The sequence below is a fragment of the Salmo salar genome, chromosome 14 (genome assembly GCF_965601325.2).
Source record: "Salmo salar chromosome 14, fSalSal1, whole genome shotgun sequence".
Taxonomy (NCBI): Eukaryota; Metazoa; Chordata; class Actinopteri; order Salmoniformes; family Salmonidae; genus Salmo; species Salmo salar.
The window spans coordinates 94,407,483-94,431,453 of record NC_138304.1 but is presented as its reverse complement, the minus strand read 5'-3'; the positions used below and the strand labels follow the sequence as shown (position 1 = coordinate 94,431,453).

At 40.9% G+C, this 23,971-nt stretch overlaps 3 protein-coding genes and 1 long non-coding RNA gene across 4 annotated transcripts; 1 reads left to right on the top strand and 3 right to left on the bottom strand.

Moving 5' to 3' along the window:
• Positions 1–345: 345 nt before the first annotated feature.
• hoxa9ab (homeobox protein HoxA9ab) lies at positions 346–1,971 on the bottom strand. Its single transcript, NM_001139566.1, is given in 2 exon segments — positions 346–914; positions 1,263–1,971. Coding segments are annotated over 2 exon segments (804 nt in total). The 5' UTR covers positions 1,822–1,971; the 3' UTR covers positions 346–669.
• Positions 1,972–5,874: 3,903 nt separating this feature from the next.
• LOC100194469 (homeobox protein Hox-A10a) lies at positions 5,875–12,313 on the bottom strand. Its single transcript, XM_014142936.3, has 3 exons — positions 11,980–12,313; positions 7,612–8,640; positions 5,875–6,725 (listed from the first exon to the last, which is right to left on the bottom strand). The coding sequence occupies exons 2-3, from the start codon at positions 8,501–8,503 to the stop codon at positions 6,451–6,453; spliced, it is 1,167 nt and encodes a 388-aa protein (XP_013998411.1). The 5' UTR covers positions 8,504–8,640; positions 11,980–12,313; the 3' UTR covers positions 5,875–6,450.
• A 1,723-nt stretch (positions 12,314–14,036) lies between these two features.
• On the bottom strand, positions 14,037–16,238 carry hoxa11aa (homeobox protein HoxA11aa). The gene is given in 2 exon segments (NM_001139560.1): positions 14,037–14,600; positions 15,442–16,238. Coding segments are annotated over 2 exon segments (876 nt in total). The 5' UTR covers positions 16,085–16,238; the 3' UTR covers positions 14,037–14,367.
• Positions 16,239–18,807: 2,569 nt separating this feature from the next.
• On the top strand, positions 18,808–21,419 carry LOC106570519 (uncharacterized). The gene is made up of 2 exons (XR_001320691.3): positions 18,808–19,106; positions 21,139–21,419. It is a non-coding gene; the product is annotated as an uncharacterized LOC106570519 (long non-coding RNA).
• Positions 21,420–23,971: the final 2,552 nt, after the last annotated feature.

Sequence of the window (23,971 nt, the reverse complement as noted above, 5' to 3'; positions counted from 1 at the left end):
GAGTCAGGTAAAAATGAAATAGGCTATTGCAATTATAGGTCTTGCAATTATAGGTAGTTGAGAGACGTCTAGGTAGTCAACACAAAATAATTGTTATGTACCTTCTATTAATATTATCAATAGGCTTATAAGCATTTTAAAAAGGCTTTTGATACTCATGCACCCACTTCAAAATGCTACCATACGTTAGCAGCCAGAAGTTAGCCTATCACTCCAACGTTAGATCATGAATCAACGTTACCAGTAATTGAAATAATGTCAACAACAACAAAAAACGTAATCACATTTAAAACTAAATTCAGTTGAACCGGAAATACACATCTACAAACCAGAGAACACACACATAGCTACAAACATCCATACACAAACGAGACAGAGAACAGGCCTACTAATACTCGTCTTACACAATGACACTTGCAGCCGAGGCCTTAATTAATTAACATCCTAATAACAATAACAACAAATGATGCGCACTGTTATTAAATTGTGCGATATAAAGGTAGTTGCATCAAACCGACGAGTAGAGCCGGACATGCTTTTTACAAGACACATAACAGCTTCTGTCTGGAATAAAACAATAAGACAACGACTTCTAAAAAATACAGTCTTTTCACAGATATCCCTTATTTGTGATATTTGTTACGTTCTCGTTCAATTAATCATAGGTACCTATAAATCATTTTTTGGTCCACAATCTTTATTAAATTTCTTCATCTTCATTCTGCGGTTCTGAAACCAGATTTTGACCTGTCTCTCGGTAAGGTTGAGCTGCCTCGCGACCTCGAACCTACGGTCCCGCGTGAGGTACGTGTTAAAGAGGAACTCTTTCTCCAGCTCAAGGATCTGGTGCTTGGAGTATGGACAGCGCTTTTTTCTCGTGGCGCTTGCATGGAGCCAGTTAGATACCGGGTTATCTGGAGAGAGGGGGTGCGAAACGAGAGTGGTGTGAGCCCGGTGCTGCTGGCCCAAATGTAATAAAAACACATGACCCACAAGGGACGAGGCTGATAACAAAAGCTCTGGAAATGAATTCTGGATATAAAAATCTAAATGCAATCCAAAGTAGCAATGCACTCCTATACCTGACTGTCGCTGCTGTTTAAAATCTGAAAGCCATAGTATCAGAACATGGAAACGGGTGAGAGAAAGCTAGCCTATTATCAAACACGCGCCCCCTCTGCTACTCACACATGTCTACCTGCATCCCCGCAGCTTTACAGAACATAACACTACCAAATGTCAAAGGATGAAGCAGCACTTACTTGGATCGAGGGCCGGTTTCTCCTCTATCTCCCCGTTCAGGTTTGCGGTCTGGCCAGGTAGTGTGTTCTTGTCCACCGGGGACGCCGTCGCAACTGTCCCGTTGGTGAAGTCGGACAGGAGCAGTGCGGTGTGGGATCCAGGCAGCGCGCTGTCCACTCGTGCGCCCAGGCTCTCCGGTTTGATCCCGTAATGATGACTCGTCGGTAATCCGGTCAAAGGCAAGGACCCTGAAATGGGCTCAAGCAGCCAGGACTGCATGTAGCGACCCTCCACGTCGCCTGAAGCCGGGCCTTGGTGATGCCCATACGGGTGGTGGTACACGGATGACACGGCACCTGGAAACTGGGTCGATACATGGCCCCAGGACGGGCTGAAGACCGGAGCTTTCGTCGGGAAGGTGCAGGGCCCAAGCTCGGTGTGATCGGTGAGCGAGGTAAGTTGCCTTGCATGCTGGAGCCCCCCCGGACCGGAGGTGTATCTGGGCGCGGACAGCTCCTCGCTCTCGGGCAAGATGAGGGAGTCGACGTAGTAGCTAGTCAACGTTCCAGATGTCGACATGGCAAAAGAGACTTTCACATGTACCCACACATACACAGATACATACAAAAACAAGCGTGCCACACACACCACACACACATACACACGCACTAACCCGACTTTCAACAAAATAACAATCTGAAGAAATCAAGTATAGCAACTTGGCACCACAAAGATCTACAGTCGACTAATAGTTGGGAAGCAGGACTGCCATTCGATTGGGTGACGAGCGCACGTGATCATAAAGGCTGAACAATAAAGTGTAAATCAATCCCTTTGGCTATTAAATGCTCGCGGGTCTCTGTCTTAAAACGTAACAATGTCTAGGTTTAAAAGCAAATTCTTATTATTTTATACAATTACTGCTGATATAAATGTAGGGCTATGGAAAGGGAGCGTAGGCTAAACTGAAATAGCATTGGAAGTATTTGTCCATTTAGCATAGGTCAGTAAGTCCAATAAATAATTATCCCAAAACACGCATTTAACGAGTATATTTACACATATGTTATAGGGTAATAAGCATTGCCAATGATACTCACAACAAAACATACAGGGGCTGAACATAACCAGGATGACGCCGCCATATTGGGGCTTATTAACGAAACCAAATGTCATAAACTGCATTCTTTCTACGGCGCCAAGGAACGTAAATTATTCAGATATTCTTTCTTACAACTAATGCTCTGGGTAGCTTTCCATCGTAGTATGTGACCTCTTTCATCTTCTGTCAAAATGTTCAAACCGTTCATATTTTCATTGTCAGGAAATGTTCCAAAATGAAAAAGCTTTTACACACACACCCCATTAAACATAAGCTTTCAAAGGTGTGCTATATCATGCTATTTTGTGAAGCCTTAGTTTGGTATTATACAGTAATACCCTAATATAATATAAGATTAAAGCCTAATAGAACCACAAGCCTGCTGAGAATAATAATATATGACTAGTTTAATGTGTTATTTCATCAACATCCTATGACATTGTTATTATATTGCCTATTTGGAAAAAATATATATCATTTCTCAGTAAAAGTAATATTATTTTCAGCAGCAAAATATGGAAAAATGTAAATTCATATAGTTATTTTTTTATAGAAAACAAATGTCTATATAGGATAGAAATGTGTGTTGGCATAGTAGTAGATCTACCCGGTTAAGTTCATGTATTTACTGCTGCCTTAAAAAATACAAAAAATTTAAAGAATCATTTTACTGTTCTAGTCTAATATTGTATTCTATATCCATGTATATCCAGGATAGCCTATATTCTGGTTATTAAACAAAACCGATTAATTAAACAGCAATGTTCTATTACAGAAAATATATTCATTCAATCAATAACCTACATGGAAATAGGCCTAATTGTGGCATATTTAAACAATTAAGATTCAACAAAATAAGCTACAATTATGGATATTCGTCATAGAAAATAGTATGCACATAGTAGTGCACGTCTACCTATAGACTAGCTGGCTTCTTTTTCAAATACAAATACTTGACTATTACTAAGAATTAGCCTACACATATTGTTTACATCCAACTATTACTATGAGTTATATTAGGCTATTAGGAGGCTACTATCATAATTAAGACCCTGTGTTTTAGTTTACCTGGATTTTAACCTTTATTAAAAAATATATACATTATCAAACTTGAACCTTTTATTTTTATGTCAGATGGTCCAGAATCATCCTCAGACAATTGCTTTTATTTTGGTTCTAATTCTCATTTCTGGAAAAGGCTTCAAATAAAGGTTAAAATCCAGGTAATTTGACATGATCAACCAAAACACAGGCCCCTAACCATAATTACCGTTAGCACTATTACAAATAGGCTACCAGCACAACAGTGGCAATTACGGAAGCCACTATGGCTAAAGAAAAAAGAGCACACTATTAAATAGAAAATAATACGCTAACAGATACAGCATAATTTACAGAAGCCGTTGAGTTTAGGAGTTTTCCTCATAAAAGTGTGAGATACCTCGTGAGAAAAACATGCAATTAATAGATCATTTAATAGATAGTTTACACATGGGGTTGTTTGTTTCATCATTCAGACACATAGATCACGTTCTAATCAAATTTGAAAGCAGAAATAAAACTCGTTTTCAGAAACCGAACAACGCTCAATGGATACGCAAATAAAATACAAACCAACACATGTAATTCAACAATAGCCGAGGAGAAGCTTACTGAACATGCAAACCCAAGTCTGGATACAATATGATCAAATCTGAACTAGTATGAAGAGAGGAAATGACGGCGTAACACATTGTAACACTTCACAGACATGTTCTCGACCTTGCCCTACCATAGCTTTAGAGAACCGTGATAGTATAGCCCACAGAATTACGTGTTCTATTTATTACCGTCAAATAAAACTGAAAGCTAGGCCAACACCTACAGGCCACAGGCGATTGACTACTGCTAAATAATCCACTCCAGCCTGTTTTCCCATTCTGAATTTAAAAACGGTATAACTCACACCAATAACTGAAAAGATTGGCGTTCATCTACCTGGAACGCATTGGGCCTACCACTGTGTATAATCAGATAACGCTTGGTGAAAATAAGTTAGAGACCTTAGAACAAAATAAAGAGGCTAGTGGATAAATAAAGGCTATGCGTACTTAAACACAGCACAGACAGGCACCTTCAAAAGAAAAAAAGGACACACAAGTGAATGCAATGGCACTTTAAGGCTGTAAACTAAATCAGGGTGTTTTTAACACGGACCCAGTATACCGCAGGGGTTATTCACTTATTTTTCCCGCAGATAACAGCTTGTCTGGCGGATCTAAATATCACCATAAAGCCCTTCCCCTCTTTTGTGTCCGGGCTGTATTGCGCAGCGGAAGCATCCGGTTCAATTGCCCACCGGCGCGCCGCTGAGGTCGCTGTTGCCCACTCAACTTCCCCTTCCACTCTAATGCAGTGGTCGTAACCGAGGCCTTGTCTGGCGTCATTGCGTCACGACGGACAGAAAACATGCTTATCTATACGCTAAATCCAAGTCCAACTCGCCTATGGCTGAGCTTTTACCAAGATAAATATAGGACGCAGGTAATTCAGGGGCTTAATTTAATGACGAAAATAACAAGTAGAGTTTGTATAAATATTACTGACGATATGTTAAGAGAAATACACGCCAGCAAGTATTTCTCAACAGCTAAAGGAAATAAAAAATGTCCTATTGTTTATTCATATATTTATGGAAAAACAAATAACACTCCATCCTATTACATACAATTCAATCAGATTGCACGTGTCCCCGACTAAGTTGACTGAAGTTTCGATGTATTAAACTGGGCCAATTCAGACAGTTTCGTGTTGCAGTGGTAGAAAATAGATCCCAACAACATGAAACTACCTAAACCACTCCGCAGTCCGCTCCAGGTCTCACGACGCACAGCAGCCAATGTATACCGCCACGTCTTCTTCGGTTTTCATATCGATTTCAAACACCAATGCTGTTCATAACGAGCCTGTATTGAAAGTACCATGTTCTTTAATGTTCATTATCAAATCTTTGCACTGGAAACTGTCTTTCTTTTTACATGTTGAGTCCAGAAAACACAAATCGCAAACAACAAATGGACTTACCCATCCATCGAAGTTATTCCACTATTCCAATCACAAAATGAATGGATGACTTTGTCCAAAAATGCCAAAACGCAGTATAACTTTCTACCACTGTCTATTGTCTCCTCTCCGGCTAAACGTCTCTCTCTCGACTGAAATCAGTCTTTGGGGAAAGCGAGAATCGCTATATACGAGCCAGTCATAAAACTACAAATGCCGCCTTGCAGCGTTATAGGCCTGTGCCTGTACCGCCTAGACACATTATGACTGGTGTAACATTTACATCGTTTCCGAGAGCTATTCCATGGATCCTAAAAACATTTCTGAACGGACAGGCAAAAGCCAAGCAATGTACAACCCAAAGAGTACCTACAACCTCAAATGGGGGTCAATAGCCTGTCCAAAATGCCTATACTATTTTACAGAAAAACAATAGCGAGAAATACAGAAGTATAAACACGGACTTCAAAAACCAGTCTAATCCAGTATATGTGAACTGATAATTTATTACGCAATACACAAAACACAATCTCATATGTACATAATGTTATACACAATAAAAACATTTTCACAATGTAGACTGCTCATGTACATTTCCCTTAGTTCGAGTCTACACAACAAAATGATCCTCAACTCATCATAATATATCGGAACAATACATTTATAGGGCGACTCATCTTAATGCCTCACTGTTGATAGGCCTTGTGTGATCCACACTGCAAAATGCAGGAAAACGGGGGCCTGAATCATGTTGTTTCATGCAATCTACATTTTAAAGAAACTCCACAATATATGCAATATATTATAGCTCCAATTTAGATAAAATGTCAACCACAAGACACCTATTCCAAGATGTGACAGCAATAACAGAACCGAATCAACGAACAATTAAACAAAAATATGAAGAAATAAGAAACAACCGAGAACATTCCCGTTGTTTTACCAGTAGCTATACAGGACGATGCCAAGGCTTGCCTGTAGGCCTAAGAAAGATGTGCCCTTTTCAACTTGCGTTATAGCTAAAGCTCGTTTAATACAAACCGTATTAAAAACATTCAGTGTTATCACGAAAAACCGAAATTTGACGTGAGCTCCCGAATCCTGTTTTCCCGGGTCATTTTCTTCAGTTTCATTCTGCGATTCTGGAACCATATTTTGACCTGCCTGTCGGTCAGGTGCACGCTCCTACTGATCTCTAGGCGACGCTCGCGAGTCAGGTACATGTTGAAGAGGAACTCCTTCTCGAGCTCCAGTGTCTGGTGCTTGCTGTATGGGCAACGTTTCTTCCGGCCGCTTTTTGCTGTTAGCCAGTTGGCGGTGCTCTCACTTTTTGAGTCTCCTAAAGGAAATGGTAGATACATGCTTTTAGGCTGACAGCTTGGGATGTAAGATAGGCCGCGCGCACGCTTGTGTGTGTGTGTGTGTGTGTGTGTGTATGTGTATGTGTATGTGTATGTGTGTGTGTGTGTGTGTGTGTGTGTGTGTGTGTGTGTGTGTGTGTGTGTGTGTGTGTGTGTGTGTGTGTGTGTGTGTGTGTGTGTGTGTGTGTGTGTGTGTGTGTGTGTGTTGTGTAGGTCAATGGGTTGATATAGGCCTTTCCATAAGGAAGGTTCAACGGCCTTGTGTACTTTGCTTGAACTTAAAACATGTGCAGGTAATAATTGAAAGATATTTTATGAAATGTATAACATTTTCTATTATTTTAGACCTACTATAATAACAACAAATATCAACAGACAACAATAAAAACACGTTTTTAGTAGATAGTGAATAGACATAGCCTACGAATGTTAGGCCTATTTTGAGCGACAGTGAAGTATTTTTTTGTCCAAAGAAACAAGGGCCTATAATGGAAAATCTATGATAAACCTATAGCCTAAGCCAAAACAAATAATTAAATGTATTTTTTTTTATAATAACATTGCTTTTTCCCCACAGCATTTTTACTGAATTGCTTCTATTATTTTTCCAAACCTTTCATGCCCGCTTGATATTAAGGCATTAAAATAGTCTCAACTAAAGCATGGTGTCGCCTCATATAGACCATATATAATCCCTGAATAAAAACAAACCCCTAAATGACCTCTGAATGCTAAAGCAGAAATCCGTCTCTCGGCAAGTGTTCTAATCTTTTTATTTGTCGCCATACCTGCTTCACGATACAGCATGAGATAAAACCAACCGTGGCAGAGTGAGTGACAACACCTTTAATGATCACAGCTCACCTTTAGTCGTTTTCACGGACTTTTCCTTCTCGAGCTCCACCTCAGCTTTCTCGGGAGAGGAAGGTTCCCCTTCAGAGGACGCTGGCGTCTCCTCGTTCCCCAGTAGGGCGTTCGTCTGCTGGGGCTTGGGCGCGTTACCGGAGGGCAGAGCCTCCTCGGTGTCTCTCCTCTCGTGCTCCGCCGTGGCTGAGCAGGCTAAAGCTGAGGACAGCTGGGGTGTCGAGGTGTGGAAACGAGTCGGTGCAGGGGGGTGTAGGCCAAAGTGAGAATGAGAGGGGTTCGATTGGGCTCCGTGGTAAACTTTATGAGAGCGTGCGTGCGTCTGAGACAAGCGGAAGTAGCCAGGCACGGGTACAGTACCCCCGCCGCCGTCGGTGACTGTACACGAGCCTGAACCGGAGCCTGTTGTGGTTAGCCTCGAGTATGTCAGGTCTTCGGCTGTGGAGGCTTTGGGGCACTTCTGCGGTTCATAGAGACAGTACGCGCTCTCCTCCTTAATGCTCTGCGGGAACGAGCAGGGCGCGACCTGGGGACCAACAGTTTGTTGCTGGTCCATTCGGTCCATTCTGCACGACCTCTGCGCGTCCATCCACATCTCCATGCCTGACATATACGCGCCTGACGCGGCAGACATCATGTTTTGGGGACCTGCGTTGCTCCGCTTGCCTATGCCAGGGAAGTATCCACAGTTCTGTAGTCCGTAAGGAACCTCTGAGGCGGTGTTATGGGACAGACACACGCCGCTGCCCGGGTAGTAGTGTCCCCCTGCACCCTCGGTCCGACCGCTGATCAGAGAATCCACAAAAAACGCGTTTCCTGCGGGGCTGTCCGAACATGACATGATTGTAGTGTATTTTGGCGAGGGGAGAAGATAGCCCTTTCTGGCTGACATTTCTTGTGCAAAACATGCTGGATATGATTAGATGTACCCCCCTCTCCACCGTGCAGACTCTGGAGCCAATAGGAACGCTCGGATACGCAGGGCCCCTCCCCATCCACGACCACGTAGCAGCCGGGGCCATCGTAGGTCTGAGGAATAGAAAGGAGAAAGCACAGCGTTTCTCTCATCTCGCTTTAATGCACCACCATAGCGCCGACGGGGCGAGGCCCTATGTGCAGAATGCAAACATTCGAAAATAAAAAGTAGTCTATGCGCACCCATGCATGCGCAAAGGGGACTTCTGCAGCATATGTTCCATATCAACTACCAATTCGTTTTTCAGCATTAAGAGAAGTGCGTCTTATCCCCTATTATTTTGAACTGTGCGTAAAATAAAATAAGCATAAGGTTTAATCAAATGATTCATTTGTCTTAAGCCCTATGGCTCCCTATAGTTGATACTTTATATGCGTAAATATCACACAAGAAGACAAAATGGAAACCATATTCGTTTCAAATAATACCAACACAGACGCAACAACAGGACCAATAAAGGAAACTTCTACTAAATAATGACGTGTTCACCTCCTCATTATAATACAATTAATATGAAATAAAAATTATAAAAAGTATTTGAAACCCTATTTTACACTGTAGGTTAGTGACCTTTAAAGATGACTTTGCAAAAGTTTAGAGACTTCAAGTGTTCCATCCTTCAACTGCAGATAAGGCTATGCGTTGTTGCTGTACTAAAATCAGAGGTTTACAAGGTTTAACAGCCCTCAGATGCTGTTTAATCGACACTAGACTACATACAACTAGGCTACATGTACACCTTATAAAGCTAATTTAAAATGAACGTTGGAAAAATAATACCAGCACATTAGTTCATATTAAACCAAATCAAATAAACAACCACTTCGCAAGTCATTCGCGCCTATAGCCTACACCTTTTCATGCGCACACATTGTCAACAATTCTCCCGCAATGTAAGTGACAACTTTAAGCCAACATTAAGGTTTCCTTCAGGTTTAAACAGGTATGGTAAACAGGGCGTAACAAGACGGCTACACTTTCTTTTACACTGATTTAATATAAAATAGATCACTGCGTAGGTCTAATTCATTGACAAATAAATGGATTGTAGAGAAATAAAACACCGATGAAGGCAGTAGGCCTAATTGGCAGGAACATTATACGCTTTACGTGCAGCAATTTTCTCCGTGTTCAAAGGATTTGTTTCTTCTAGATCTATTTATTATATAAGATATACATACGGGAACATCAAAACAGACTGTATATCCGACTCAAATAGCAGCACTTAGGCCTATGTGTAGCCTCGATGTGCTGCCTATGTGTAGCCTCGATGTGCTGCCTATGTGTAGCCTCGATGTGCTGCCTATGTGTAGCCTCGATGTGCTGCCTATGTGTAGCCTCGATGTGCTGCCTATGTGTAGCCTCGATGTGCTGCCTAGTAGCGTGTTACAGAGGCATTGTAAAAGCAAACTATGGATGCAGATAATCATTATGCGTTCATCAAATATAAAGGTGTGTCATGTCCTATATGAACCTACGCATTTCTTATTTACACAATTCACCACACGTGTAAAGTACCTTTGTGGGCATGTAATTGACATGCTGTTTCAACCATAACAATACATTTTTCTCCATTTTGCATTGAGATGGACACCACAGGGTGAAAACAGAGCCTGAGGGCCACAAGCCACCTGGCCCGGGTAATAGTCAAAACTGACCGAGATTAACTTCAACCTGGAGAGAGAGAGAGGAATGGACGCAACCAAATGGAGGGAGACCAGTTGTGGCCCTATAATACCCCAACCAGACAATGGGAATAACCTGAGCAAGTAAGTCAACACGGTGATTTAACCCCCCAAAACACAAACGTGGACTTAAATGTAGACCTAAAAACAATTTCTGCCTCGTTATTATAGGCTTATAGTTGTGCTTTAGGTCTAGTGGGATAATAGTCAGATGGTAAAAAAAAACATTGCACTGACACGAAAAATGACATCTTATTCATTATATCTCCCAATTAAACATAGAAGCGAGACTGGTAATAGTTTGATCAATTCTAAAGTATAAGGAAAGAGCATGTTTATATGGTGTATAACTGGGATTGACTATATATACTGTATATATGATCCATGCAGCTAACATTTATTTGCCTGTTCTAGAAACTGAACAGTGAATTTTGCATACCATTACGAGTGAACTTAACTACCAGACAAATCAGCAAAAACACCATCAGCAAATCTATATATGATCTTATAAAATATCAGCCATTCGAAATTCAGTACTTAATAATGTTGACGTTAATTAGTTCTGTGCACATGCAGCTTTGAAACAGTTCTAGTCAGCACACGTCCCACGCTCCTGTATTGACGTGTAACCTAGGCCTATCACTTATATCTCCGTGTTACAGTTATTAGCCTAATTGCGGCTATTAAATCTTCATTTCACAGCTGTCCAGCTATCATTTCCCCCAAAACAGTTTACTCTGAACAACGCTTTGATCAACCTCATATGATGGTGGCCGGGGAGGCCGTTTCGGACGGATCATGTTCGTCGCGAGTGCAGTTATGAACAATAATGCAGAGTTTTATTACATCCAGCGGAAGCATTTATTTTTCACGAGACAAAGGAGTAGTAGAGGGGTGTCCACGCGCATTCAAGAGCCGTGGCGAACCCCATCCGCGCCTTGGAATGATACCGAATACCCCCCCCCCCCCCCTCTCTAGCGTCTAGAACAAGAAGGAAACGGACACGTTTCTGGCGTATCACAATCAAACCTACTTTTTCAATCACATCATTTATACTTTTGGCACGACCCAGAGAGTAATGACTTCTGGAAGGACACCAAATGCAGATTGATTCCAAAAAGCCCAGCTATGGGTGAGAGTGGTGATTTCACAAGTGATTGTTGTGATTTAGAAGGGCCTACTAATCCAGATCATCAAAAATTTTTTTTATATAAAACAAATTAAACACACTGAAATTAATATTTAATGATAAACTACTTTAGATAACACATTCACTCCCCACTTTCCATGATTGTGAACAAATACTTTCAGCCTGTAATAACCTTGATATCTTAAAGTAGGCCTGTTCTATTGGATATTTGGGACAGATATTTAGCGATATATTTTTGGCTCATGCTTATACATGTAAAATATACAAGCTTAACAAATGTAGCAGAGCACAAAAGAAGGCTTTCAGTCTCGCACATGTGTTGCTAGGCTACTACATGTAATATCTTAGCTAGGCCCTCTACAATTATACTGCCCATCATGCTCTACTACTGACCACCATATTGAATGTGCAACCTAATGATCAAAACAGCTAAAGGAAAGAAACGTTACAATACAGTTGTACTTAAATAAACTGTTCAAATAATCTACTTCTGAAAACAGGAAAAGCCAGCTCTCTAACAGAGTATGAGGTTTTGTTCTTTGTTCGAGAAAATGTACCTGCATTGAAAGGTATTGTATCCCTCGAGAATCTTGAAGGTTTCTTGTGCTGGGTTCGAGTTCTTGGAAACAAAAAGATCTACGACAATGACATTGATCTCAACAGCGCCGCACTGTGGCAGGAAGAAGCGTCTCCAACTGAGCACAAGCCGCTACTCTGATCCAAGGAGGACAACTTGCGAAGGGGGAAAAACCTTCTCAAATGAAGTCGAAGCGGCCAGTGAGCAGAGGCTTTCCCTATCCGTCCTCTCCCCTGTCTTCGCTCTCGCCTCCTTGGTAACAGAGTTGATAACCTTGGGTCTCAGACGGTTTATTGCACTGCACTCCGATTGTACAAATGCTCCAGACTCTGAGACAGATTTTATGGCCGCGTTGCTGCGGGAACGGGGAGGATGTCCAGTAATTAGGGACGGAATTCCAGCGCGCAGTAAAGGATGCGCCAGGCGAAGCAAGGCCGGACTATGCCGGAGAGAGGCAACCATAAACTTCAGCCTCTCTCTCCCTGCGTTTATGGCCCTTTTGACTGTCATATATGAACGCCATTGCGCTGCGCCTGGCGCTCATAAACAGAGTGATAATAACAGCAAATATGGCGATGCTCGTTTAGGAGGATGTTGTGGAAGAAGGGATGATTTTAATCCAATCCATGAGAGACACAAGTAGATGAATGAAAAGGAGATGCACATGGTGACTGTATTCGGCTTGTTTACCACAGTGTTGTGGGTAATTGAGACAAACATATTCAAAGTTCAAAGCCAATAAATGAACTCCATTGAATGATAAGCCTGACTGATACGTCAGTGAGTTCAAAACAAATAGTACCTAGATGTTCATGTCACCCAATACAATTGCAATGAGCAAAGGTCATTAGAGAATACAACCTGATACAAATAAGAAATAGTAGCCTAACATTTAGGTGCATATCAACATTTACGATTGGTAGCTTGATGAAATATTGGTATGAATCAATCAATCGCTCACACAAATATCGTTTACACGAATAAGGTTTCACATTCGAGTAAATAACTCTCAAATGTTGGATGTATAATCTACCAGTTCCATGAATTAACAAAACAGTTTGAAATACTTAAATAGGATTTTCTTGTCTTGTTTCTTTGTGCGTAAAAGGCCTGTGTGAAGGTTAAACAGCTTTCAAAATGGTTTCCAGTCTGAGTAAAATAACCAGTCACATTTGTACATTCCTTCAAAAATCTTTTCATTTTTAATTTCGAAATATAGGATAATACAGAATATTTGGGGCATACCAAGCAGTTAATCCAAGATTATGTCCCTGACAATACATTTCAAAACGCTTTTCACGTTCATGTTACTGCAACAGAAAACAAAAAGACCTGTGAATAATAGAAACAAATATTTCGTCCTATTGAACAAAACCTGGATGCATATTGGCTGAATATGGGTATCGAAACATTGCGGCCTTGTTGCATACATGACCTATATTAACAACAGGCGTGTCGCAATGCAACAATTCGTAGGCTACAATGAGGCTGAACAAGCTTATATCAGGTTCTGTCTGTATAGGGTTAATATTCTCCTCATTGGGTTTGTCCGTGCATTAACATCAAATTCAAAGCCAAATTAGGTGTGGTAATCAAGTATACCAAATATAAACAGATGATACTACATGTGTTGTGTTGAAACTATTACAATGGTCGCAATGGCCTAGTCACGGTTTGGGGTCAACACCATTTAACACCGAGTCCTTATTATTTTGCTGATAGAGCTTTGCAGCTGGTATTTAAAAGTGATAGAAAATCAGTGGCTGCAAAATAAATAACCTTACAAACAGAGACAATTTACAATCGCGCCCTTCCAAGTCTCATTATTTGGTCACACCAATTAATTAATGAAAGTCATAGCCTCATTTATGAAATGCACAACATCACATATTGTCTGCCAACAAAAAACCTATACCACGTCACCATTCGTACGATTTTACTAACAGAAAACTTAATTTACCAGAGGCTTTTCGATTACAAAATGAACCCGGTTCAGTCATTGTTAGACTGGCAAGGCTGTCGGCGCTGTGAGGCGAAAATGAAGGCAATAGGCCTACTGTGTCACAATATTATTAGGATACACAAGAAACATAGTCTTGGTGAGGACAAAATCCGCAGAAATATATATTTTAAACAAAGTCTGATGGCCAAAATGCCGTCAGTGTGTCAACTTAAATCATGCTCGTTCTCAAACTGTCGGAAATCAGGAGAGATTCTGCTGCCTGTCCTCGAACTTGAAATGAACAGTTGAGCATCGTGTTGCAGCTGCAGACGTTGTTGTTGTGTTGTTGCTACTGCTGCCACAAACGTCAGGGAAAAGAGACCACAGCGAGTCAATAAGTCTGTAAACGCATATGACAAGTCACTCCTAAAGCAGCGGGTTCGTGGTGTAATACTGTAATCTGTCTCTGCTTAATTTCTTTTCCTTCATTCTTCGGTTCTGAAACCAGATTTTCACTTGGCGGTCGGTGAGGTTCAGCATACGAGAGAGCTGCAGTCTCTTCTCTTTGTTGATATACACACTGAAAAAGAATTCTCTCTCCAGTTCCCGGATCTGATATTTTGTATAAGGACATCTTTTTTTACGAGTCCTCTGTCCATCTAGAAGAGAGGAGAGAAGAGAATGTCGGTCACAAAAAATACAAACAGCTCATATTATCCATGACTATGTTCTAGGATTTATAGGCATTGTTATAGGCTTTTGGGCACTCTATAATTACGCATGTGGTCCAAATCAATACGACGAAAAATATTGTTATTGCCTCTTAATTTCTATATATTAATTATGCAGTCATTTCAATTACAATATGAAGCCATTAAATAGCATATGCAGTGTTGTGGATACGAACACTGCATATGCTATACATGATAACTGACAGTTTTCAGCAGGCATGTAAGGCTATAGACGAAATGCAATTAATCATAAAATAACATCAACAGTAATAACACATGAATTGATTAAATTTGATAAGCTTCATGATTTCTCCATCAGGAACATGACAAATAGCATACTAGTGCAACGCACACACTGCCAGATTGCTTTAACGCACGAGCTCCTATGTGCTAACCCCTAAACCAGAGGCACCCCTCTCATTACACGCAAGTAAGTGCTCTTTTAACGCTAAGAAACCGTGAAACAAGGCTACATTTATGATTAATGTATGACCGGGAATATTAGGTCTACGTTACAATTCACAGTAATAACTACGTGCTTTTTAAAAACTTTAGGCAGTTTTAAGAAGAATCACTAGTTCTGATTTCTTTCACTGCCAATTTCAATTCCAAGCACGTGATCCTGAAGTTTATAACAAAGTTTTGTTGGGGAAATCTACAGGCTCTCTATAAACCTTATACGCTTATAAAACACCATATAAAGAATTTAACAGCAGCGCGCTAGATTGCAAACTTTCTCTCATAACCAGGGTGCTGACTTAATACGTACTGCTGCTGCTCGATTTCTCCTCATTGTTGCCGGAAGAGGACTCTGGACTGCTGGTCTCCTCGCGTGGCTCCTTCCCCTCAGTGTCCCGGCACGGTGGAGCGTGCTCTGCCACGGAGCTTGTTTGTTTGATGGCCGTTGTGTTCCCTGAGTAGTCGTTAGACGACGGCGTTTCCGAGGCGTTGCCATATGCTGTCTCGAAAAACTGGTCGAAGGCTTGGGGAAGCACCCCATTCCTGCCAACGTTTCCGTAGAAATTGGACGCTGCAGAGCCCGCGCCGGAGTGGTGGTGGTACGCGGCAGCTGCGGCAGGGTTGTTTTTGGCAAACATTTCCCCCATGGTGGGCTGCGACGACAGACAGTCCCGGTGAACCATGTCCTCCGTGGTGGGGTAGCACTGGGGCAGGTTCCCCCGGTGTGTCCATTTACCAGACGCGTCAATGGCAGCATAGTCCCTGAACGTCACCTCTCTCACAGGCTGGACTTGCGGCAGGTTAGAGGAGTACGAATATGTTATGGGGCGAGTAGACGGGGTCTGGGACAAAAATGAGGGTAGACCGGAGAAGTCTGCCCCTGCCGAGACGTAGTAGGTGCAACTGGGCAAATACATGTTCGAACCGACAGGGACCAGCTCGTCAAAATCCATAATTCCTTCACTCTACCACAATCTGGGTCATGCCTCTATAGCCGCCCTTAACATGGCTCTGGAGCGCCCTGGCTCGTGCCTCTTTGAAGCTGGTTCGCTAGGCAGAAATTTTGAGACGTAAGCTGACGTGGAGAGCCAACTCCATCCATTCCGGGGAGGCGTGGGTCACGTGACAAGCAGCAGAAATTGACAGATTTCCTGTGCGTGTGTGTGTGTGTGTGTGTATGTGTGTGTGTGTGTGTGTGTGTGTGTGAGAGAGCGAGAGAGAGTGTGTTAACTGTTTATTTTTTATTTAGCTGTTGTTTATTGTCTATTTCACTTGCTTTAGCAATGTAAACATGTTTCCCATGCCAATAAAGCCAATTGAATTGAATTGAGAGAGTGAGAGTGAGAGAGTGAGAGTGTGCACGCGCGTGCGCGAGCATCATGGAGGGTGAGGACTTATTCAGTGAATGAGTGAGAGACATACTGCTAGTTGTCCTGAAGCTTGACATTGGTGGTTTATCGCCATGTCGGTCTGAAATGAATTCCCTTTCATGCAGCAAGTCAGAGGGAAAACTATAATTGCATTGGTTGTTAAAATGTTGGGAAATGACATATTTCTATCGAATAACTAACCTGATTCAATATCAATTTCACATATGCTATGCGCCTTTCGACATGTAATCTGGGGGGAGGGGAGGGCACTCGTCTTGTAAGCTTTATGATATCCCTGAGGCTTTGAAGATGTCTTTAGAAATATTACACATTTGAGGCGTGCCAACAATATCTGTATCCTCATAACGTGTAAGTACATTTCATTCAATAGTAAAATCCAAGACTCGTCATTATGCTTTCGCAAAGACAAAGACATAACAATAACATATTTCCATGCTATGTTTGATGTTTGTCACTGAGGTGTGTGCTCATAATTTACAACATTATATCATGACCGTTTGGCTTCACGGCAACATTTGTCAATCAGGGTCATGTTCAAGTAAGCCTTGATGTTTGGCCCTGCCTCCAGGCAGGTTTCAGCGACCAAACAGACATTTTAGGCCATGCAACACTTAGACAACACCAACAGACAGCTTATATCGACGCTTGGCTGTTAAAATACTCCAAACCCGTACATCACCTAAAATTTGCAACATAAAAAAAGACGGACGTTTTGTAAGCGGTTTAAAAAAGTTGCCTATATTGCACAATGTTGTTTACGACAGCGATAACCGAGGAGCACCGGATCAATACTTCATATTTGAGCGCAGTAGATATAGAGATAGAGAGAAATGACCATGAATTGATTGTGGGTGTCTGTCTGGATATTATAAACACCCAGCGCTAGACCAACAATAGGCTAATTAAAAATTGATGTTTGTTGAATCATAATAGGCCTATGTTAAACTAATTGTAGTTCGTTACTAGTTAGGTTGCATAATTAAGCCTCTACTGCAAAATTAGTTTTGTTTTTAACTTGAACTCCGTGATTTATGAATAATATACGAATATAGGTCTCACCGCCTGTAAATAGCAATATGAATCCAGATTGCACAATGCGTAAAGTACCGTTTTACGCACAGATAGGCCTATTTCTAGATGGAATGAGGAAATAGACATCTATTTCTATGACCTACAAGACATTGTGAACTACAATGCAATTCAGTTTTACAGTCCAATTCCGTTTAACAGACTGAGCACCCCTTCAGCGGCCCAGACAATAGTCCAGACAATAGTCCAGACAATAGTCCAGACAATAGTCCAGACAATAGTCCAGACAATATTTGCGTCCACACACTACAACTATGAGCGTTGTGGAATACATTGATGTTGAATCAATAGCCGATTTGTTTTGAAAGATTTCTCCAGACATTGTCCTCGTTTAAACCCGACTCCACGAGAAACGTTTAAACAACTCTTATGGGCTCCATGGGCCTATGAGCAATAATTATGTTCGAAACCATTATTCATTCTAAAGATTATGTTGGGTAAACATTTATTTCCTTATTAGCACATGATGTATAGACAATCTAACCAAAGGTGGAACACCAGTCAAAAAAGGTTAATGCTTAAACATTAAAAAAGTGTTTATCGTTATATCTCATAATTAGGCTATATACTATAGAGTGCATTTTCCTCACGAGTGTTGTACCCATTTCGCATCTATTGAATAGAATTACAAACACATAGGCCTATGAGTTATTAACAACCCAATAAAGTGTATTAGGTTATACAATTTACTTCTTGTATTGAAATACAAAATAACATATTTAGATGAATCCTTTTCGAGATTATTTTTGGATGATACATTTTGAATATGCTACATGTGATGATACGTGTTCTATTATATTATGTAGGATAGTAGGGTATTGTCATTTTTACTATAAATAAGACAATGAAGATATCCGTCTCTTTGCGTATAGATAGACCACAGTGGTGGGTTTTGCGTGTTGTGAGCTGGTGGAACCTAACTCTAATGTTCTGTAAACGAGCGACGTGAGGACGGATTAGGACCGCGGGGACTCGCTTTACCCAAATCCGCCCGGCCTAACCTCCACACACACCGAGCTTCAGAACGCGCCAACGTGACACGTACTGTAATATGACCTCTAAAACATAACATGCATTAAGAAACGGTAAGTAGGCTATGAGCTAAACCCCTGTTCCAAAATAGAAACAAATAGAAGCATTAGAATATCTCGGGTCATCCGTTCATGCATCGCCTCCTATTCAAATGATTGTGGGGACACAAACAAACCCTATGCCTTCGCAACCACACGCTCCGCCTCCGTCAATCCAGACAAATTCTACGACTTGAGCTAGAGCTTTTAAGCCGTAATTGAGCACAGGGTGCCCAGGAATACCAAAGCCACAGACCTGAGTTTTTATAGCTCCTATAGTATTCTACTGCGTTTATTTCTCTCGGCCAGACGCCATCAAACCGACCAGGCGTGATAGGAAGTCGCCACCTACACGGACAAAGTCAGGAGCCGAAGCAGTCCAGCGACAAAAGAAAACGAGACATTCTAAAACTTAACAAACACAGGTAAGATTCATACTTACTCTTATAAAAAATGCATGAGGTGCAAAAACGTGTTTTCTACGTAAACTATTTGTCTATACTGACCCAAAGGTTTTAAATCATTCACTAAAGTTAGAAACAAGCTAAGAGAGACATTTAAGTTTCAACATGTAAACAGTTTTATGTTCGAGGAAGACGCTTCATAACACACTTGATTCATGTCGACCCTACGAAATCTCTTAAGGTCTTGTGAGTTTTCTTCGGTGGCCAAAAAACAAGACGGCATCTCTGCGTAAAAGCCCCCCACGCCATAGCGTTGTCTGTGCGGTCGACTTCAAGTTCGGCGGAGGGAGATGGTCACCGCCGCGGGGTAGGCCCTTACAGTAGGGAGTGCAGACGCCATTTAAGGGCACAGTATGCCCCGGATGAAGTTTCCCTAATTACAAATTCATTTTCAGCTTCTGGCAACAACACTGTGAGTTAAGGAAAAGAGAAGGTGGCTTTAGGTTACAAGACAGATCGATTTCTGCATGTGTGAAGTGACGTCTAAAAATGAACTTCACCTTCGTGGCCTGCTTTCTAGACTTTGGAATAGCAGATCTGCTGGTGTAGTTTTCATTTGAGCCCAAGACACCAGTAAGCTTACACTGATATTACATCGTAGAACTGTAATGTTTTTCTAGCCTACCTGGTTAAATAAAGGTGAAATAAAAAATGTCATTAAAAAAATAATGACCAAAAACCCATGGATTATAGTCCTCTCCATTTGGTACATTAAACAATTAACTTTACGCACAGTAAAATGTTCACTTCACTAGATCTGTTCTCAACAAAGGGACGCAAACAGGCATTGATATAGTCCCACTGATGGTAATAAAGGCGATAGGGCTGCCACATTGAGGATGAATAAAGGTAAAAGTCCAACAGTAACTCTTTAGACTTATCCAAGTCAATAAGTTGTTATGGAATATTGGTCAGTGGCAAATAGGCACACATGGCATAAGTATTTTTACAAAACGAAACAATTCAACTTTGCTGTCTGGGGATATGTCTTTAAAAAGTCCTTCATTTTTCCATTGATTGTTTCTTTGTTCTTCAATTACCGTTAGACTTACTACTAAAGCCCAAGGATTATTGATATACAAAAATTCATTAAACTGTTGTTGTTGACTACAGTACGATTTTACCATTCAGAAAGTGATGTGTCCAATTTATTATTGGCGTGTACCATGTTTTGTGTATCGTTTATTTATTCAGCATAAAGCCAATGAATGGGAAACAAAATGGCGTAGGCCTAGGCTACTTAAATGAACCTTGCACTTTTGCGTAAAGTCTATTGTTTTCAAAAGAAAAACGTGGGTGATGTCTTACACGTCTTCAACAATGTCAACTGAATTGGTATTTACATGTTCAACATAAACATCGAATAAGTTACCAATGGGGCTATATAGGCCTATAGCATAGCAACCGATTCTCACGTTTCAATAACATTCATTCTAAACCCAAGACAGAAAGAAAGCATTAGGCCTGCTGTAAAACCTCCAATATACAAAATAAATACATTTCGTTTCGTGTTCAATAAATATTTTTCTAATCTTGCTAAAGCGTGAGTATTCCACGAAAAGTCGTGATGCTAAATTGCATAGGCTTATAGTCAATTACTCAAAGCCCCAACACGAAACGCATCGCCTTTACTATTGACGAGACTGCTCGGCATTTCCACACAAAACATGTGCTTCATTTCCATATGTTGATTCGTCAAAAGTAGACTAGAACTAAATATTTATCTTGCGATTATTTTATGCCCAGTTGTGAGGAAAAAAAATGTGTTTTTGAACTTTAATGATATCCCATCTTGGCTGTTGAGTTGTAGGCGGTAATCAAGTCTATAAGCGAAGAGGGCGCCGACGAGGGCGATTACTTCTACACAGATATAGTCATATGAAACATGACCAAAAAGCCCAGACATATACTTTAATACGAATTAACAAACACGAAGATACCAGGAGGCGTGAACTTTTTTTTAATCAGTAAAGAACTGTTTATTTATCCACAGGTGACATAAATGTGAGGAGAGGGCGACGGCGACGAAAAAGGAACCGAAGGAGGGACCACAAGGGAAAACAGCGCCCATAGTGGGAACCCTATTCATCTCCCTGGTCAATGGGAGGACGTGGCTTTAGCCTTACTATCTCTTGCATCAATTCAAGGGAAACGACTGACATCAAATAACTTCATAATGCAAAAGACACATTTCAAAAATTTCACCAGGACCTTTGACTTGTGTACACAATGTTGCAATGGCTATAGCTTAATAAATTGTGAAACAAAACTGCATTTTTTTTCTCTCTCCATTTTAAAGCCTTCTGTAGGAGTCACGGAAGTGTTGGGCATGTAATATAGTGTGAAGTAGACCCACCAATATTAGGACCCTATGCTTATCCAAATCATTTTCCTATATACCGTAGGACGACGGAAACACAGCAACGAAAACAGGCCTACTTTTTCTTGACGCATTTCGTGCTTTTGAACTTAATTTTCTTATGGATGTCGCTCGCTAGAGATACAACATGAGTTAATCATATAAAGCTGTTATAACAATGTCTAGACTACGAGTACACTGTTTTAATTGGATCAATTCTACATTCAATCAGAAACTACATTATTTCTACCTTGTAAAATGAATACGTCCCCTAAAGGACTCATCATAGAAATGTACTCATAACTCAATAAAAATAATGTCATCTTATTTTCCCCATGAATAATATTTAAATACAGGCTATAACATATATTTGTGTTTGTTTATGATTCGGGTGAGGGAAGATTTTGATTTGTCGACGATGACAGGTTATTTTTCTCCGGTTCTAGGTATGGGACCTATATCTGAATAACACAATTAAAGGAAAATTGCATGTGTATGATTTAGGCCTATTTGTTGCCCTGTGTTCTGCGTGATATTTATTTAGGCTAGAATATTAACGGAAAATATAGCTCATATACAAGTCAATGTGGACAACTAGGGAACTAAACATTAACTTATCATATAGTAGGCTTAGACTAAACTAAAATCGCGAATCTCAAATGCAAAAGTGATACTTTGTTTTACTGTAATGTTTTGAACTTCAGAGTACAGATTAATTATATAGGGAACGGTATGAAACCAAAATGCACCACGCGGCTCTATAATGGTAGATTTACTGGAGTTAATATGATGAGACAATAGTCTATATTAGAACATATATAATGTGTGCTTGAATCGATAAAAACGAAATAACATTGTAGAATATTTAAATCTTTTTCCATTTCATTTCAGATGGAAATCTCATGAATCTTTCCGTTATAATGACCTATGTTACGCCGTTCCAGATAACAAGGCACACCATCTATTTTCTGTCAACGCAAATCGGAGCACAATAGCATCGTGTAAAAACAGACAAATAACGAACAAAGTGTGTAACTAAGACATAATTAGGCCTACTGAAGAAGAAAAAGACAACATACTACACTGCAGCCGGACTCCTTTGCCCGCACACAAGGTTCATTTTGGAGTGGGCTACAAAATCACTGGTGTCAATACACCTTCCTCGTAGAAATTGAGAATAGACCTACTGAATTGTATGGGCCGAAGGAAAAAGTAAACGCATAGGCCAGGGCAGCCTACGGAGGTGTGACGCACATATCCTCGGTCAAGTGCCTCTGCTTGACCGCTGTTAAAACGGCCGTATCCCACGGTGTCTACCGGGCTAAGGTATTTTAGCAGGCTATACTGCGTGAGCTTCAACCACATCTGTATGCGCTATCCTGGCTAGCAGGCTAGGCCTCTGGAAAACGCCATCGGTATATCTCGGCCAGCCAGTTGAAGACTACAGCCCTCTTCATAGTCTCCTCCATTACCCGGGTAGACAGCGAGGGTCAAAGCAAAGAGCACAACACTAAAATAAAAAAGTAGCCCCGGCCTGTACTCATCTCCTCCCCGCGTGACAGAGTTGGGAGAGCGGGGCGCAGTGTGAGAGTGCAGGCTGCTCCTCAGCCAGACAACAATACGGTTAATACAATAGGCCTACATCATGTTTTTTTTCTTTGTTAAATTTGAAAGCTTTTTTCTATGTTTTTTTTCTGTTAGGATTGACCGCCAACAGCCATTAAAACTTTTTTTAAAATGTATTCTCCATAGAGAAAGGCAAAAAACAAGATATGACCTTTTGTGGACGTTTCATTAAAAGCAGATATTTCAGTGCAGATATGAAATGGAAATGGAATAGTGAAATTCTATAGAACTTAAAACGTCTGGACTATTTGATAGCGCAGCAAAAAAGATTTACAGGCGATCATGTACTTCTTACTTCACTTAGCCCGTTTGCCATTAAGCGCGAATCAGCAAGACAGTGAATTATGTGGAGCTCTCTCAACCTGCATGTATATCATTCATTTACGCAACAGGGAATGCCAAATTGAATTTCGGCCTGGATTACTTAGGAGCTGTCATGCCTGGCTTTGCCTTTGGGTGGCAGCAAGACTCCAGCAATGCTGCAGTGAGCGCTGGGCGTGTGCCAGATTTAGAATCCAGTCCAGCCTGCTCTGCTCTACTTCCAGCCACAGTTTGAATATCTCTCTCCATGGGTGGCGTGCGCGTTCGCGTATGTTTGCGTCGGAACCGTGTACGCAAGGACGGAGACATTGCACGCAGACGGTGCTCTCGGTTAAGTCATACTTGACCCTGATTTCTATTTGTCTGACAGAGGATTTAGTGTAATAATCATTTTGAGAAACGAAGAAGTTAAATATATAATTAGCATATTTTTACATTGTAATTCTTTACGAATTACTGACAACACTTAATTTTAAATTCAGCTCTTTATGCTGCTTAAATAGTTATTATATGATTAGGT

Excerpts from the sequence above, each read along its gene's own strand:
- LOC100194469 (XM_014142936.3), bottom strand. The coding sequence starts at position 8,503 with ATGTCAGCCAGAAAGGGCTATCTTCTCCCCTCGCCAAAATACACTACA. Across the intron at positions 6,726-7,611 it reads GTCCGTGAAAACGACTAAAG|GAGACTCAAAAAGTGAGAGC; the intron begins GTGAGCTGTGAT and ends CATTTCCTTTAG.